This window comes from Falco peregrinus, chromosome Z, assembly GCF_023634155.1.
Source record: "Falco peregrinus isolate bFalPer1 chromosome Z, bFalPer1.pri, whole genome shotgun sequence".
Classification (NCBI taxonomy): domain Eukaryota; kingdom Metazoa; phylum Chordata; class Aves; order Falconiformes; family Falconidae; genus Falco; species Falco peregrinus.
Window position 1 is genome coordinate 84,216,723 of NC_073739.1, and position 17,954 is coordinate 84,234,676.

General features: G+C 39.7%; 1 protein-coding gene across 2 annotated transcripts; it reads left to right on the forward strand.

Annotated features, from left to right (window-relative positions):
- Positions 1-54: 54 nt before the first annotated feature.
- On the forward strand, positions 55-15,985 carry LOC106112826 (uncharacterized). 2 transcript variants are annotated; one of them, XM_013303601.3, is made up of 10 exons: positions 55-2,371; positions 5,898-5,984; positions 7,743-7,967; positions 9,216-9,422; positions 10,792-11,025; positions 11,806-11,959; positions 13,129-13,238; positions 13,383-13,496; positions 14,103-14,249; positions 14,887-15,985. In XM_013303601.3, the coding sequence occupies exons 2-10, from the start codon at positions 5,907-5,909 to the stop codon at positions 15,010-15,012; spliced, it is 1,395 nt and encodes a 464-aa protein (XP_013159055.2). In that variant the 5' UTR covers positions 55-2,371; positions 5,898-5,906; the 3' UTR covers positions 15,013-15,985. The 2 variants fall into 2 exon arrangements, with proteins under 2 accessions (XP_013159055.2, XP_027650323.1); XM_027794522.2 differs by lacking the exon at positions 13,383-13,496.
- The last annotated feature ends 1,969 nt before the right edge of the window (positions 15,986-17,954 follow it).

The window sequence follows — 17,954 nt, forward strand, 5'->3', positions numbered from 1 at the left end:
GGCACGGAAAGTTTCAGCTGAGCTGATTCAGAGCTAGTTGTCACTGTTACTGGGAAGTCCTAATCACCCTTCCATTTTCCTTGTTTTGTTCTTGGCTTTAGAGCATATCAAATCCTTCAGTGGGCCTAAATAGGCAGAGAGGTAATAGATTTCATTTTTTTTTGCCCCCCAGCATAATTGAATAGAATTAGCTCATGAAGGCCACTGATAAGCACTGGAACTTGTGCATGGGAGAGAGGACTAGGACTTATGCCATTTGCCAACAGCAAATTAAGAGGCAAAGAGAAAAGCTGTAAGTAGTAACTTGAGTTGTGAATTGAAATATATTGACAAACATTTTGAAAGGAGCCTTTTGCACCTCTTCTGAGGCTTACATAATGTAGCCTAGCATTTTGTGCTGTCAGTAAACAAAATATATGGCGACATGCCTTTCTAGTGAACTCTTTCCTTTTAATCTGCGTGTTTATGTATGTACACATGAGAAAGCAGGTACCTGAGCATGTACTGATTCTGAGAAATGAAACCAGAAGAAAAAGTAGAAAGATTACCTATGTATTTCTCTCATCTTCCTATTAAGAATTAGTAAGTAGAGCTAGAGTAATAGATGACTTCATTTTATGGCTGTCATGATATCATGAGAATATACGTAGGTCATAAGTGATACATAATAGTGTTATTTCAGGCAGATGTTATTGGCCTTTCTTAAATGCTGCGTTAGATCAGAGTATAGAAATTAAAATCACTCCTAGAAAACTTCCTTGTAGAAACTTTTTATAACACATTTCATTGCTGAGACATGAATGTACAAATCCACTGATACTGTGGGTATAACTGTTGTCTGCATTAAGCCACTATCTGTTTGCCAAAGGTCATTTTATTAAAAGAATTCAGATGTGCAAAGAAAGATGAGGTGGTTTTCCTGATGTCATACATGTTTGTGTATGGATCATGAATTTACTCTACTTTTGTGCTACTCTGGATGCTATGTGTAGGTGCTTACACGTAGTATGTAAGCTGCATCATTTTGAGCATACCTCAAACGCTCAGCACAAGTAGTGTGACACTGCTTAAAGCCATCATAGCTCTCCTGTTCCTGAAGGCAGTTTGTGCCTTTATAGCTCACAGTAGAAAAGCAGATTTATGCATCTAGGTGTATAGGTACTCCTTGGGGCGCTGGGAGCGCAAGCGAGGTGGACTCAAAGCTAAGGCTTGGTGCCCTGTGAGAGTACTTAGAGGTTATACCACACTCCCTTTGTATCCTGCTTGCAAGGGTGCATAGGACAAATGTCAAGCACCCCCTTCTCCCTTAGAGCTTCTCTTGATGGTAGGGCAGGGTTTGTTTGCTATTTAGAAAGTCTTTTTTATTAATTCTTGCTTGGAGAATCCTCATACCTATCCCTACTTGTGAGATTCCTCATTCTTTGGAGTTGTTGTTGTTATTAGCCTCCAGATATTTCTGCTTTATCAGTTTAATGCACTTTGGAGAATTTGGCACAGGATCAACTTTTTTTTTTTTTTTTCATAGCACACAGACCTAGGTACAATGAAAAGTATTGTTGATATTAAATATTCCTATTTACTAACTTTTGTGGGCCAGGTATGAAGGGCTTTGATCATGAATAAGGTCCACTGTGTGAGGTGCTGTACTACACAAGATAAAAGTACCTTAAGTGTGTGAAACCATGCAAGTAAGTGGCACAATTTCTTACTGTAAACAACAGAAATCCCAGTAAGAATAGAATCAAATGATTAAAAAAACCCACCATTATTCAGTAAGGGAGACACCTGTTTTCACATAAAAATATTTTTTTTAATGAGATCAAGATTTTTATGGCCATTAAAGAGTATTTTAAAGAGGGATTTGATCCTTATCAATAGAAAAAAGTAACTTTTTTGTTGTCTACACCGATCAGTTCTTACAATTATAGCTGGAATTTAGTTTGCTTATAAGCTAGGATAAAGAAGTTGCCACTCAGGAAAAACAACAGAATATGGAAATCAAGTACTAAACAAAAGTAATTGCCATATTTAAGATGTCAGTGGTGTTCTTGCTCTTGAGACTAGGTCAGAGAAAAGGAATTTTATTGATCTAATCTTCTGTAGTGATAGTGGGAAAAACAAAAGGGCAGCCAGAGAGGCCAGGATTTAGAGGAAATAAATAAAGTAGCAAGACTATATAGGAAAGAGCTGTTTGCTAAGGATGTACACAAGTATTTGTGATCCTATGTATTTGCATATACAGGAAATTTTTATGAGGAGGGCACTTCCTGAATTACAGTGTATATATATCAGTAAAACGGAGTTGAGGGAAGTAAAGGCTTTGATGAAGACGAGTATTGTGCTCTTGAATCCTGTGAAGATCCTGTCCGGGGTAAGACTGTGACTTAGCATGGTGGGAGGAAATTAGATGGGATTTTTATCTTGGGAATTTTAGCCCTTTAAAGGCTTAATGACAGAGTCCCTTGTGATACTGATCTTGAAATGTAATCACTATATGCTGCAGTTATCTTTTCCTTTGTAACATTTCTTTTGTATTAGGAAATCTCTCTGCATCACTGTATTCACACTGATACAAAAAAGTGCTGATGTAAGAAAACTTAATTTCATGCTCTGGATAGCATGAAGGCTAACAGCTCTGCCAACAGAGGGTTAATTTGGCTGGAGTTTATACCTGTTTTATTCTCAAAAGGAGGATCTGAAAACCTACAAACCCTGCAGTTGCTCATTGTCAACCAATCAATTCTTTTCCTATGTAACTCTGATGCTGCCAGAGCAGTTGTATTTGTTTTCCAAGAGCTGCTTATGGATTCTCACATATATATAAATATGTGGACTTGTTAAACCCTTGAAAATCATGATGTGTATTTTCTTTCTTGATCATGGATTCTGTGATCTACCATGGTTTTTAATTTATGTGTTGTTACTCAAAATATTTGCTCAACTTTATAGTTGATGGGTCTCTTAATGTGCAGAGACAATTGCTGCTGAAAGGGAAACAAGAAAAACTTTTCATTAATTTTAATTGACCTGATCCTGCTGTTGCCAATTTAAATGGCTGAGCTTTCACAGCTTTTCCAGAACAGAAAAGAAACGACTGCTGAGTAGAAATGGCTTTATCTCATAAGGAAAAATAAGTGCTGCTTTAAGTTTAGACTTGCTAACTTGGGAAGGAAGGCTTTAAACTAGAATTATGGGGACTGATGACAGAAGAGTGTAAGTGTTATCAGTGGAAGGATGACCAGAGGGATAGTAACCATGGGTGTAGACTTTTTATAAAAAGGATTGAAGCAATACAGAAAACATGATAGTGAATGTCTGCTTAATTTTAAGATGTCTATATTAGTTCAGACTGTATGGAAACTAAATGGAGGAATGTACAAGGTTCTATATAAAGTTGTGATTTAGGCAATGTAAAAGTTTACATGGTGGAGTGTTTCATTTGTTAATGAATTAATACAGAAAAAAAGTGGAGGTGGCTTCTGAAGAAAAAGGGAAGGAAGACACGTTTCTCTATGAATAGTTACCTTTGTAGTGAAACTTAGAATCTAGAGGGACATAATCTGTTAGAAGTATCTTTTTGATAATAGAGGAGAAAAAAGCCAGGGTACTGTTATGTTGAGGACCTACCACCAAGATCACCAAACCAAGGAGGATAAAGATGGAAAGAACATTTTTGTAAACAAGTGACAGAATAATTTGCCTTGAGGGCATAGATATTAGTTAACCAAATATATATTGGGGAAAATCAACTGAATACACAGTATCCAGGGTATTTTTAGACTAGGGTGACGTCAGGTTTTGATACAGAAGGTGAAGATTAATACAAGAATTTTCTTAAAAGGTTTTCAAGATTTTTAGACAGAAAAGAGGAAGAACAGAAAAAAAGCAACTACAAGAAATTCAAAGATCTGTTTGCAAAATCCTATGAAAAAAGTCTAGGAAAAAGGTGCTCAGGAGTTTAGCAGTTCATAAAAATACATATATTGAAGACATAGTTGCAGGATATCCTAATATGGAACAGTGAAAATAAATGTAATAAGTCTTGCAGCCCTCAATGGTCTTCCAGGAAGCATAATGGAAATAGCTAGATTTGTCCCTGAAGATGAGTCATCTTGGGCTTTTGTGCTTTTTGGAAAGTCCAAAGCACAAAAATGAGAAATAAGGAGAAAGAGCTTTCAAAGACAGTAAAATAACCCTGAAGTTCCTTATTGTTTAATGCTAGTAAATGATAGGAACCTTATTGATATAAGGGAGGACCAAGGAAAATTTGGCCCATGACCTCCCTACAAGGTAATACATGATGTCAGGAAAGGTGTTTACTTAAAACACACATCAGCAGCAATGGGTGGTAGAGAAAGCTCAGATTATGGCAGGGAACATGTGACTGATAGGTCTTACACAAGCTACCCGCGTTCAGTGGACTACACCTACCATCATTAACACTAAACTCTTGGAGAAATGACTGAAGCCATCTTCACATTTTCAGTAACGTTTAGAATTCAGTGCAGTCCTATAATGGTCTTACTTTTTAACGACAAGTCAGCCAAATGGTACCAAAGAATTATAGGGGAATCGGCTTCACCTCAGTTTCCTAGAAGTTCAGTAGCACATATCAAACATGAAATATATCAAGGAAATGGAGGGTGGGCGAAGCAGGAGAGAGAAAGGTCATTACATATGCTGTGTATTACACAAACCGAGTTTCTTTTTTACAACTGGGTAGCAACATTTAACACTTGTGTGCCTCAAAACGAGGAATAATAGTCTATATTAAATTATTTTTAGGGAATTGTAAAGATGGGTAGACATCAGTGCTTGGAGAGCTGTTAACAATGAAGTCTATTGCTGTTTATTTTCCTAAGGCTGTGGAGTTAGAGAACATTGAAACAGTTGTGGACATAGAAGAGCTGCCTAATAGGGATGGACTAAAAGGCCTTGGACCTTCAGCTTGGAGGGGGGAGCGTGTGTTTGATGTTGCTCAAATCCTACGGTATAGAAACATAGGGGGCCTTAAAGGAGCTAGCAGGAGATCTATTTAGGACTGAAAAGTTCTCTTTGGTTTGACCTGCAAGCAGTAAACTTAGGAGGTCAGGGAGTATCAGCAGGTTCAGAAAAGACAAAATCATGGAATTTTCCATAAAATGAAATCTAAAGGGAAGGAGCTGTTCCCTCTAGCAGCTCTCATCCAACAGTTATGTGGATGTGTGAGGTATGAAAGGTGTAACCTGGACATAGTGGCCAGGCTATGCTCTCCCTTGTCATTTTCTAAAGTCCTGCCAGACAGAAAATACCAGCCTGGATGTACTATCGGTCTCACTTAGTGGGACATTTTCTGTGTAGTTTAGTTCCATTGTGGGTGGGTAAAGTCTTAACAGTTCTGTTGCAGCAGGAGTGATTTAGGCTTAGGAAGACCTTTTTAAAAATAATAATATGTAAGCAGGGAAATGGGTTGCCAAAGAAGTTCTGGAACCTCAACCGTTTTTGTGGTTGTAAAAGTAGATTACACAACCAGGCAAAACTGTAATGTAAATGTATTAGGTCCTTAGCATAGGTAAAGGAAGTAGATGAGCCTCACTTTTTTTTTAATTCCCCTCCAAATATTTGATGATTCAGACTGTCTCATTGTCATGTCGTGTCTTAGGGTTCATGTGATACATGAATAACGTTAAATCTGAATGTGGAACTTGTCTGACCTTTCTGTTTTAGTTTAGTGAAGAAGAGTTATTTGTATTGCACCATATTTCTGCACAATGAACTGAACTAAATGCCATTCATGTTACTATGCAGAAGAAGATGAGTCACTTCCCTGGACTCTGTAACATAACTGAGCACATATCGGAATTAACATCCTTTTGTTTTAATGTTCTTCTTGTCTTCTGTGGACCAATCTATTTCAGTTTTACTAAATGGATAACCAGGCATTTGAAATGCATGGAGAGAACATACAAAGTTCTTCAAAAGGAAAAGAGTGGCCAAACAAAGAGGTACCAGTAGTTTTCTTTTACAGTGCTATCAAAACATTGTTAATGCAGTCAGTCTGAAGATTAAACACTTATTTTGTAATACGACCTAATCCTATACTATTCAGAAGGTCCTGAAGAAAGTAACAGCTGTAAAGGGCTTCAGTTTCAGAGGTCCTGAAGTGCACAGCTCCATGTGCACTAGCTAGGATCTGAACTGTGAGACATAATTCCCTGGCCCCGCTTAAGTTAATAGCTAAATTCTTTATCCTCTAACTACTGGGCAAAGTAATTATCTTTGGAGAATTCCCCATTGATTTTAACAGAAAGACCTACTTAAAAGCTCATCTTGTGGTAATGTTTAATATCTCTACTGAGTTACACATTAGAGTACTGTTTCATATTTTCTTTTTTTTTTTTTTGCCCTTGAGAAAAGTAATTCTCTGTAATTTTCCCATTAAAGTTTTCTTCTTGGGATTTGAATTAACTTCATGCAATAAGGGCTGGAACATTGCTCATAAGCTGTTACATTTGTTTGCAGTCAACACAGTGCCGCTTCTTGGCTGGAAATAATCCAAGGCTTGTGATTTTCTTACAACATAACTCACTCCCCACAGTTGTGCTGAGGTTGAGTGTTCTATGTGAGTTATTATTATGTAATATGTACAGCATTCTTTTGACTTTAAAAATAATTATTCAATTGGTGCCACTACTGTGAAAATGCTATAAATTAAAGGTCCTTCACATCTGGAAAATGGGGATTTTAAATGCATTTAACTATAAAGCCTTGAGCTCTGATGAGACTGTGGTCTGAGTGCTGCTGTTGTGATATTTGATTGAACACAAGCTTTAAAAAGGGAGTCATTTAAACAGAAGAAAAGATTATTACCAAATAGTATAGGGTGATATTTTGAGCATTTCTCTGCTGGCAAGTGAAATGTATTTGTAAAGAGCTTTTGCCAAATAGATTTATGAAAAAGGTAATTTTGTTAAAATTAGCAAGTAATCTATTTTTTTTTCATTTCTGATTGTCTAGCTTAAGAAATCAACGTTCATAGCTCATTTTCAAGCACTCAGTGTCTGAAAAATCAGGCCTTTAAAGGTGGATCAAGCTGTGCATGCAGAATCAGTAGATTTTTGGGGCAGATAATGCAGTCTTTATTCATCTGAAGCTGCAACTCCAGCAGCAAAAAAGGTTAAGGGATAGGAAACACTGAAAATCCTCATCAAAGTGATGGTTCATGGTGCCAGAAGTGCCTTGGCCTTCTATAAAGAGCTTGTGTGCTTCTGCATGCCCAGCTGCTTCTCCTTCACCCTCCTCCAGAAGTCTGAATGTCCACAAAGGAAATTTTCGGTGAAGAAATGATGCCCCGAGCATCTTCTCCACTGTCATGGAGCTGGGGCCATGTGAGATGTGCCATAAAGCAGTGGCAGAATTTCTGCCCCAGACATGAAAGTTTGCCATGAGTTGACACTGCAGGTCTTCAGTGTTTTGTGATATAAATTAGAAACAGCAACAGAAAAAAAATGTTTAAGAGTTTGTAAGACCCCAGGATGATGAAGATGTGCTTTTACTTGATGAAATAACAAAAGGACAGCAACAATCTGATAGCATACGCTGTAAGTTTTCCCTGTGCTGGGCTTAGTACTTTGGTTGTACCTGTGTTTCTGAAGTTTTGATTACAAAAGAACTATCACAAAATTTCTCCTGTGTGTTAAATCCATTAAAGCTTTCTTTTTTGGGGGGGGGGTGGGTTTGTTTTTTTTTTTTATTAATTTCAGGAAAGAAAGGGCAGCTGGTCCCTGATGAAAACCTTTCTAGTTTGTCTATTGGCCTGTGTTATCACCACTGCAATAGGAGTGCTGGTCCTGTCCTTAGTCTATGTAAACAACCCGGTCTTTATGAAAGAGACAGATGTTAAAGATGATGGTGCATCTTCCCCCAAACCAGATGAAAAAAATGTGGATATCAGTTTCCAGTTCATGAATCACCTGGGGAAATCAAAGGTAAATTGTTCATCTTGTGCAATAATATTCTAGCATTGTATATAGAAGTTTAGTGAATTCATTTCACCTAACTATTTTTTAAGATTAGGTGATCACTCTAAATCTGTTGTTCAGGCTTCTTTTATAATCCATGGAGAGAGACACAAACTTCCTGACAGCATTTCACTCCAGTTCATAGCAGATGTTGGAAGTGCTATAGATCTCTGGAGCACCTCTTGGAGAGCTAAATAATTGCTCCAACAAATTAGGCTGGCAAGAGAAGGCAACCATTTTATGTGTGATTCTGAAATTACAGAGTATGAAATTCTGAGAAACAAACCCAGAAAGATCAAATTTTAATGTAAGCTGAGTAGCACACTAACCTTTTCATTCTTAGGACTGAATTTAAACAAATTGTGATGTTGCAAGAAAAAAATTAATTGCATGATCTTGTTTCGGTGAGCTAAATTGAATTAATTGGCAATGTAATGAAGCCCTAGGAACTATGTAGTTTTTGTTTAGGTGTATTGATAGTCACAGAAACTTATCCTTTGAGCAAACTCTGAAGACATACTCCATGTTCTAAATCTGTCTTTATATATGTAAAAAAAATCCTGATTAATTTCTGCTTTTCAGCAAAAGAGGGAATAGGATCGATTAGGTAGTAGGGCAGTTTAAACTGACAACAGCCATTTTGGCATGTTTTCATGTTCAATCAAACTATGTCATTAATTTTCAAACAGAAAATGTTTTTAAGTATGGAAACAAAAGTGTTTAAGAGGAGAGCAACCCTTTTAATATGACCTTCCTCAGTGATTCTTTCAAGTACAAAACATGTTCTGGAGGCGGTAGAAATACTGGGAAAGGAATAGTTTCAGGTGCAAATAGTTTGCAACCATGGAAATTCAGGAAAATGCCTTACTTGGGAAGTGTTCTAAACTATTTTAATCTAAAAGTTTAAGCATATATGCCACTGATTTCCCAAATCAATGTCCAGAATCATGTAAAAAGAGGAGGAGCAGATAATATTGTTCTTGATGTCACTCTTTAGCTCTCGCTTGTAGAAACAATACTATTACATCATGACATGAGAAAGTATATAAATGATTGTGAAAAGTGACTAAAGAACATACAGAGAGAATCTTCACTGAGGAAAGGAATAGGTACTTTCAGTATTGCGCGGACCAATAATTTTCTGAAATATTTTTGGATTGTTTGGTCACCACTGTCCACAATTAACCCAATTCTCCACTCTCACTGACTTTACAGGTACATGTGTACCCAGGTGGCGAAATTCAGTGGGCGAGATTCAGGAAGGATGCAAATGAATATCAAAGTGATGAAGAAATGGAATTTGGAAAAAGTATCAATAACCATCGCTCCAAAATGACTTTTGGAACCTTACGGATCAAAAGCAAAGGGCTTCGGGCTCCCCACTGGCACTTTAATGCCAATGAACACGGCTACCTGCTACAGGTATTATCTGATTATTTGAGCTTTCCCAATTGGTTTTGCAGTTTAAAGCATCATGTACATATAGAAGATGCACATATGTAAAAAATAATTACATATACATTATAAACAAATGTTAACAGGTAATAAAAGCAAAATTACCATTGATTGATGCATGACATCAGTTTTCTTGCTTGAAATAACATTTTCAAATGAAGATGCTTGAAATAGGCTGTTTAATGTTGTTGCCTGAGTAGCAAACACCTGTAGCTTTCAAAGAAATATGAAAACTGAAGTCAGAGGAGACTTTAGACACCTGAAAGTTACATAATTTTCTTTACTTATCCGAGTGCTTACAAAGATTAAAGTAATTAATTTAGAGAACCATTGCAGAATCAGAGAGATGAAGGACTGTTAAGGTTCTTAAGAAAGCCTCTGACTCCACCCCCTGTACTGATCCATGTTAAGAACACCTAAAGCATATCTCACAGTTTTCTTCAGTTTTTAAAAATTTTCAACAAAGGAACAAAAGGATTACAAAATCAAAAAGTAGCTGTCTCCCATGTTTTGTCACACAAACCATTAGAACGTTCTGGTACACAAAACATTAGAATGTTCTGGTACACAAACCATGGGGGTTTTAATTGAAAAAAAACATATCCTAATTTCTCCCTTTGTATTGGCTTTGGAGAGCTTCAGATCATCTTTCTTTCTCGCAACTTCTTCTGTGTGGAAGACTCTTATTCCCATACAGTCTTCTCTTTCCTGAACGAAATACCTCTCCCCTTTCCCCTCCAAATAAGTCTCTTTGAAAGGTTTGCTCTGTCTCACCTGAGTGTCAGATTTCCAATCTGTAAAAATAAAGAAAACAAAACCAATAAATAGAATTTATTTATTTATTTATTATATACCATGAGGAATTCAAGATAGCATATTAATTTGAAAACAAAATTATGTTTCTTTGGAAGCATAGGTACTTAGATCTCAATTTTTAATTTCTATCTAAGAACAATTATTCATATTTTGACCAGCATCAGAACTGAATAGCTCCAGCTGGATGGAGAATCCTCCTTGGATTAGGGCATTCCACAAACACCTGGGCCTCTGTCCAGCAGTTTTAGGTAGAAGATGACTCCTTTATAGGTGTTCAACCTCTTTAATAAGAAATGGTTTAAGTATGTGTAATGTGTATTGGTCATGTATTCCTTAAACCTTCTAAAATTTTGTCACTTAAAATTCTATTCTGGATTTAAGTTCACAAAGGCTTGTTAGAGGGTGCATCAGGATCTCTTTTTTCCTAACAGCCTTCCAGTTATTTGAATTACTGATTTGCTGCATATGGATTAAATGAGGAAACTTTCATTACGGTTCTTAAACTGTGATTATGTGACAGGGTACTGCCTGGATTGGAGTAATTGGTGCAGATGACAGCGTGGTTACCACATACAGTGTCACGGCTGGTCAAGTGGTCTTCTTCCCTAGAAACACTGTGCATTGGATAAAGAATGTAGGATCAGAAGACTGTGTGTTCTTGCTGTTTTTTACAACACATGAAGAGCTTCAGACCCTGGATGTAGATGATGCCTTTTTCTCTACCCCAGAGGATATAGCAGCTAGAGCATTAAAGGTCTGTATGATGGAACAGCCAGCCTTTATCTAGTCTTCTATACATTAACATGGCAGTCCAGGTTCTCTGTTTCTTAGAGAGGATCCTCCCTACCTCAGCTGCTGTCTTTAGTCCCAGCAGTGTGGAAGGATGTACACGTGTCCTTTGTGTAGCACTGTGCCATGTGCTGTGTGTTCCTTTATGTGCAAGGAGAAAGAAATGATGATGCTCTCTCCAAGAAACCTTTTCTCCTCCACTCTTCATATTTATTTCTGGTTCATGGAGGATCCTCCATATTTCCAAGGTTGGAAAAGGAAATTAAATAGTGAAGCCCAAAGCTAATTTCCCAATAGCCCCATGATGAATTCTGTGGCATAAGAAGATTGCATAGGAAACTATAGATAAGTCCATCTCCTTGCTAAAAGGGATCTTATTTGAACTGGCTAGTTGGCAGTGTCCTACGAGCAAGAATGTGGCCACAGTTTCTGTGGAGTCTGAGGAATCTGCGTGTTCAAATCGCAGAATTGTGATAGGCCCCTTCCCACCCTGAACCAGTTTGATGGGAGACAGATTGAGTTTCCCTTCTGCTCCAAATCTCTGTAGTAACCGAGGAGGAAGGGCAGAGCAAAGGAGCAAAACAGAGTATTGACAGGGCAAGGCAATTAAAGAGATGAGGCATGTCCACAAGGCAGAGTTTATCTACCACCAGGTACTAAGGTGGGATCTTCAACAAAGCAAAATTTTTATTCTGCAGTTTGCTGTGTGTATCTGTCAATTTAACATGCGCCGTGTGTCCCACAGCCACAAGGTGGTGTTAACTTCATCAGAACTTTCAAGAAACAGAAAGAAGATCAAGCAATTAACCTCCCATCAAACTTAGATCAGCTTGTGCAAAATGCCAGCTATGTGCAGTCTCCGGACAACCTGGTATGGCAGTACTTCTACAATCTCAAAGGTACACAGCTGAGAATCCTGTGTGTAAGAGCTCTCTGTGTCTCTAGAGGGGAAGAGGAGGGGATCTGTAAGCGATTCACTGAAACAGGAGTTAAAAAGTATACAGAGAAATGATAAGAAATTAAGGAGATGAAAAATATATTGATAATACATCTAATTAACTGCACTTTGAAGACTTATAACCTGATTCTCACCTCAGAGTAGTTTACCCTTTTGGTTTTAGTGTTTCTATCTGCAACAGTGGGTATGAGAGCAGAATGCCAGGTAAGTAGCAGGGCATGAGCTAACTACTGCCCAGCTCAAGATTCTTTGCTGATGTATGTAACCAGGACTGGTCTGTTCCCTGCTACACTTAAGCAATAACCTAAACCTAAAGTTTTCATTCAGAAATTAAAATCTAATAGGCCAGGAAGTCCTGCAGCAGATTAGCTGGAGAGTGACTGCTACTGAGCTGCTTAGAATATCTTGCATTTGCACGTGAAATGTCAGGGAATAAATACCTTACCATATACCTAATCATGTCCTCCCTTTTCTTTTACGAATACAACTTCATAACCAGTATTGAACCATATTCACCGGTTTATCAGCAATTGTATTAAACCCTCTGTACAGCCTGGATCTATCAATCATCAGTGAGCACCTAATAAAGATAGATTATAAAACTTAATTCCAAGTAGTATAGTCTATTTGAGAAGCTATAAAAAGCAAATACAGGTCCAGAGCTCCACATGCAGCTGAGGGAGGTCCTGAGAAATAGATGTGTGTGTGACAAAAAGCTTTGTGCTTGGAGCAAAATGTCCTTCTGCATTGGCAGTACTTTACAAAATATTGTGACACATGGTCAGTGCCATAAAGGTTAAAGGCTAATTTATATACTGGCAGTTCGCATGTTCTTTTAAGCCTGTTGGCTTAAGCAATACAGGATGGAAAAATCTAGTTGGAGTTTTTCATTGTGGTTATCTGGCTACAGACAAATACAGTCAAGGAGACTGCAGTGTCTAGTGCCTGAAGGATAGATCAGCAAAATGGACTTTCTTTTCGGTGCCAGAGGCTCATAAGGTTCGAGGCCTCAAGTTTAGTACATAGCAATGACTTGAACTTGGCCAATACACTAACAAGCAATGTTAAACAAACCTTGCTGGAAATGCTTAATAGCTGTCTTTGTTTTAGGGTCAGCAGAATATCCTTTTCCAGGAGGAATCTTCCAGTGGGCTCGCTACCGCATAAACAACACCGGACTAAATGAAACAGAAAAAATTTTTAGTGAGTCGCTGAACAAGGTATGTGCTTTTAATTGGATACTGTAGCTATTTAAACATAAGGCGTAGTGTGCAGTTTCTGTGGGTTCATCGCTGCTTTGTCATGTATAACAGGGATATAAGAAACTTGGATGGTTTTCTGAGCATTTTTGTTCTGCTTTTCAGCATGAAAATACCCTTACCTTGGCAACTCTCCGGATATTCAGCAATGGACTGGGGCAGCCTCATTTCCACTTCAATGCTAATGAGATGGGTTATGTCATTAGCGGCTGTGGACAGGTAATTTGTTACAGCAGTGAGGGGCAAGTCAGTGGAGTTTTGGCTGTAAAACAATTACAGACCTAATAACTGGTTCCCAGCCCTGATTAATGATTCTACAATTAGTAGTATTATAAAACTTTCAAGGCCCGTATTTTCCTTCTCCACACAAAATTTTGATCTCAGTTACATTTGTGGAAGCTTGTCCAGTCAAAGTAGCGTTGTACAAAGAGCAGAATTTGTCCACCTTGTTAGGTGGTTCAGCAAAATGCTTATTACAGGAATCGCCACTCCCCTGATTTCTGGGAGTACAAAATAAAAAAGCAATACTTTGGATTTAGCTCCATGAGGGACAGATAAATAGATAAAATTTAGCGAGGATTAAGATTTAGGGATTTTATTATACATGGTTCCCTCAGTGCAAATGTGAAGTGCAAAGATAATTGAGATGGCATGAAGGTTCTTGCTCAGGGTGTTGCCTAGGACCTTCTCACTAGGGTCTCAGTGAAAGCACTGATGCTACGTGAGGTGATTTTATTGCCATGCTGGGACCGTCACTGTGTATTTATCCCCTAACAATACACTGAAAATTGTTGTTGCTGAATATTACTGCTTTACTTGCACCAGGCTGGAGTTATTCTCTCTGGAGTCACCACCAACTTCAACATTGGCATTGGAGATGTCATATTTTTCCCTGTTGGAACGCAACATTATATCAAGAGCTTATGTGATGAGGATTTGTTTTTGATTCTAGCCTACAGTACAGGAAACCAGGTGAGAATTCATACGGGCAAGGGAAGCAAAAAAATGTTCAGCTGTACATAACCTTACGCCTTTCTCATGCATGTAAGCTTAGTCCTTTGGCACACACACCTTTCAAAACAAATTCTAAGAGTGTGTCAAGCACACTGGCAGTGCAGATTTCCTTCTGGTGTGAACAGCTGGCATGCAACACCTATCAAAACTCTGTACGTGGAAACAGGAGTTAGGGGAGGCAAAGAAAAGGTCTGTGGTAGGGTGTGACATGCTGGTGCATATGCGTGCGTAAGAGAGATGGAATTCGGATCGTGTTTGTGTGTGAGGCACTGCTGGTGTTTAAGAAAGGGAGTGTGCCCTTGGGCAGACTGGGCAGGCTGAGGGTCTTTACAAGCTGAGCACCCCTGAAAGGGAGAGGTCTTCAGAGGCCTTGAACAAATCTGTACCCTGGGAGCCAGAGCAAGGGTGTCTTTAAGATTACGCATCTCCAGTGATCTTGATAGCCCCATGTAACCTGTCATTATTTATATACTTTTATATTTGTTCATTTTCACCTGGGACTTAAGGTGCACTTTCATATTGCATAGTATCAATATTGTGAAATAGATCAGGTAGCTATAACTATTCTTTTTTAATATTGTCTTTTTCTTCACAGCTGGAAACTCTCCGTATGAATGACTACTTCCATGCAACAGCAGATCATATCCTTGCTCAGCTTTTTTTCAAGGAACAGGCTGAATTTAAGAAGTTCCCAAAGGCTGCCAAAAAACCAGGCAAATAAACTCTCTTAGCAGTTAATGGCATCAAGAATTTTTTCACCATCACCACGTTTCTGTCAATACATTTTGGTACCGTTCTTGTTTATATTTATCCAGAGGAGATGTTCAGAAAAAAAAAAAAAGAAGAAGAATAATTTGGGATTATTAATTATAAAAACTTATTTTCTTTTTATATTTTTTCAGGTTTTATTTATAGCACAATGTAACTTGATAGATCATGTATTAAAGTCATTTTTACCATGACCATTGCCTTTTGCTCTACTTAACACCCATTATCCCACCATATCTCTTACCCCACGCTGCTGAAGGTTACGTTGATTTTCTGTGGCGTGGGCAGTGCTCTGAGCTGGCGGTGTCCCTGCGCAGACAGCGTGTTCACACTGCTCGCTCTGTCCCCAAACCAGGTGGGGTGTTACATCCCTGCGTCTAACAGCGATGGCAGGAATGAGCTGGTCAGACATTCAGCTCATAATGGCTCTCCCTCCCCTAACTGCACTCCTCTCGGTAGGGCCGGGAATTGAAGACAATTAACTCCTTTTCCTGACTTTGCCAACAAACTGCTATCTGATTTTGAAAGAAATCATTGAGGCTAGATTCTCAGCAGGATGTCGACTCAGTAGCAGATGAGCTCTGTGTAGGCACCATTCTTCGCATGTGAAAAGCGGGGAGAGATAAGCTCCAAAAAGGGGCCAAAGAGAAGCAGAGATGATTTCCTGGACTGGCACCTATGCCACATTTTCAACCCTCAGGTTCCCATTCCTTCTTGTGTAAATATTTAATCACAGCCAACAGGATGGCTGCAACGGGGAGGCAAGGAATTCTCTCTCTGTTTCCTATGAGTTTGGGCATTATTTTTTTTTGTTTTTCCCTCAGGAAATACTTGCTTAGTTTATGAGGTTTAAATCCAGTCAGGATCAAAGTGGTTTATTGATTTATTATCAACACATAACAAACAAGGATTCAGTGAAACACACAGTTGGGAGTCCATTTCATTTCTTATCAAGGCTCTCAGTAATCCCCTGGCTACTTTTTAATCCGGCTGAAGGTCATCTTCCTCTTCAGCTTTATCAGTTTGGGTTACTTGGGGTGCCCCACTTGCAGGTGCTGCCGCGCTCCCCTTCCCACCCAGCTGTTTGCAGAGCGGAGGGAGCCGCCGTGCAACCCCCCTCGGCAAACACCCGCCCCAGCCGCCCGTGCCGCCTCATGCATGGGTTGTGCAAAGCCTCTTGGTCACCAGGGAACAGCCAGACCATGGACCGCAGTGGGCCAAAGCCTGGCATTGCCTTCGGGAAAAGATACTACGCGCGTGTCCAGGAGGAGAGATTGCACCACCCTGTGATTAACCTGCAGCCCAGCTGCAGTTGTAAAGGCCAGAAACAACACAGGGACCCAGGTCAGACACCACCATCCCAGAGGGACCTGCCTGGTGTTTGAGCAGTATTTCTGCTGTGCCATGTCCTCATGAGTCACCACCACCCCTGCCCCACAGACAGCACCAGGGCTGGAGGAGCCCTCCAAGCCTCACCGCACCCCGGGGGCTTGTCATTAGGTTATTACGTGCTGTCAGGCAGTAGGAGAGAAACAGGTTGGTGCCTCAGGTGCCAGGGCTCAATCAGCTCCAGGCTCTGCTTTAAAACGATGCAGCTGGGAAAAGGAAGGTTTAAGGACCCTCCTTAGGGATCCAGAGGCACATCCAGAGGTAGGGGAGGGGCTCAGTGGGGAGCTGGGGAGCTCTCTTGTTCCTTTGCTGTGCAATATAACAGATATTGTGGCACAATAGCAGGTGGAAAGCTGCGGTTTTTTACCTTGATGGCTGCGATGTCTCTTGTCCTGGGCCCCCTGACCCCTGCAGTCCCACGGCATCATGTGGGAAGTTGCTTGTAGGCACCTACCAAATGTTTCGGTGCCTGGTTTGAGCCAGTGTTCTCAGCTGGGGGTTCCTGGGGCTGGGTTTGATCCGTGACCCACTGTGGGAGAGGTTTGGTCTCTCTTTCTCATGTCTCTCGGGTTTGGTGTGCTGCTTTTATTCTGTGTTGCGTTTGACCGCAAGCTGCTCTTCCAAACGGAGCTTGATAGATGCAGGTCCTTCACCCAGGTGGATGCTATTACCGGCAGCGTGGAGCACAACAGTGACTGTCAGTAAAAGGGGGTGGTTGTATCGGTGATAAATATCTAAAGAAATAGAGAAGTATTAAAAGCCTGGAATGTCTAATTTTAAATTTCTAATTATATATGATAGGTATATAATTATATACAGAGAGGAGATGGTGATGTGGAATACTTCTGATTATAAATATTTCTAATTTTTGCTGGCTGGTCTCTGTGAGGCCACAGAAGGGTGCGATTAGTGTGTGCTACATAAGCAAACCAGGGGAAATATTTCCATAGCACACTTCATCGCTTTAATTAGCTCTACTAACTGCTCCTTAAGACTGGGAAGCAGTGGGGCTTATGGCCCTGGCAGCTGCAGTGGCCATGCCCTCGTGCTTCCAAAGCAGGTCCATGTTTGTGAACGCTTTTGTTCGGTTTGTTTTTTACTAAATACCACGTTTTTCCAGACTTTATTTTTTGGGGGGGAAGCTAAGGTTTGGTCTACTAATTGCAGAGTGACCCTCCAGCGGAGTGAAGTGCTTTTCCCTTAGCTGGGAGCGTGTGTATATAAGAGCAGGATGCACTGTTAGGTGTGAAGAGCGACTGAGGTTATCGAGTAGCTCCGTCAGCCAGGATCTATGGCTGTTGCTGTGTTGTACAGTGCTGGACCGCTGTCAGCCCTCTGACTCTTGGGATTATTCCAGGCCATTAATATTACAGCTTTGCAGATAACGTTCAGCCCTTTAGAGCAATGTATTCAGGGAGTGATGAGACATGCTCTCCTCTTTTGCTTTCTCTTTGATTAGTGAATTAACTAGATTATTCCCCCTCCCCCAGTACTACAGGCCCAGGA

Coding starts and splice junctions, on each gene's coding strand:
- LOC106112826 (XM_013303601.3), top strand. CDS start 5,907: ATGGATAACCAGGCATTTGAAATGCATGGAGAGAACATACAAAGTTCT. Junction 9,423..10,791: donor AACACGGCTACCTGCTACAG/GTATTATCTGAT, acceptor ATTATGTGACAG/GGTACTGCCTGGATTGGAGT. Junction 14,250..14,886: donor CCTACAGTACAGGAAACCAG/GTGAGAATTCAT, acceptor TTTTCTTCACAG/CTGGAAACTCTCCGTATGAA.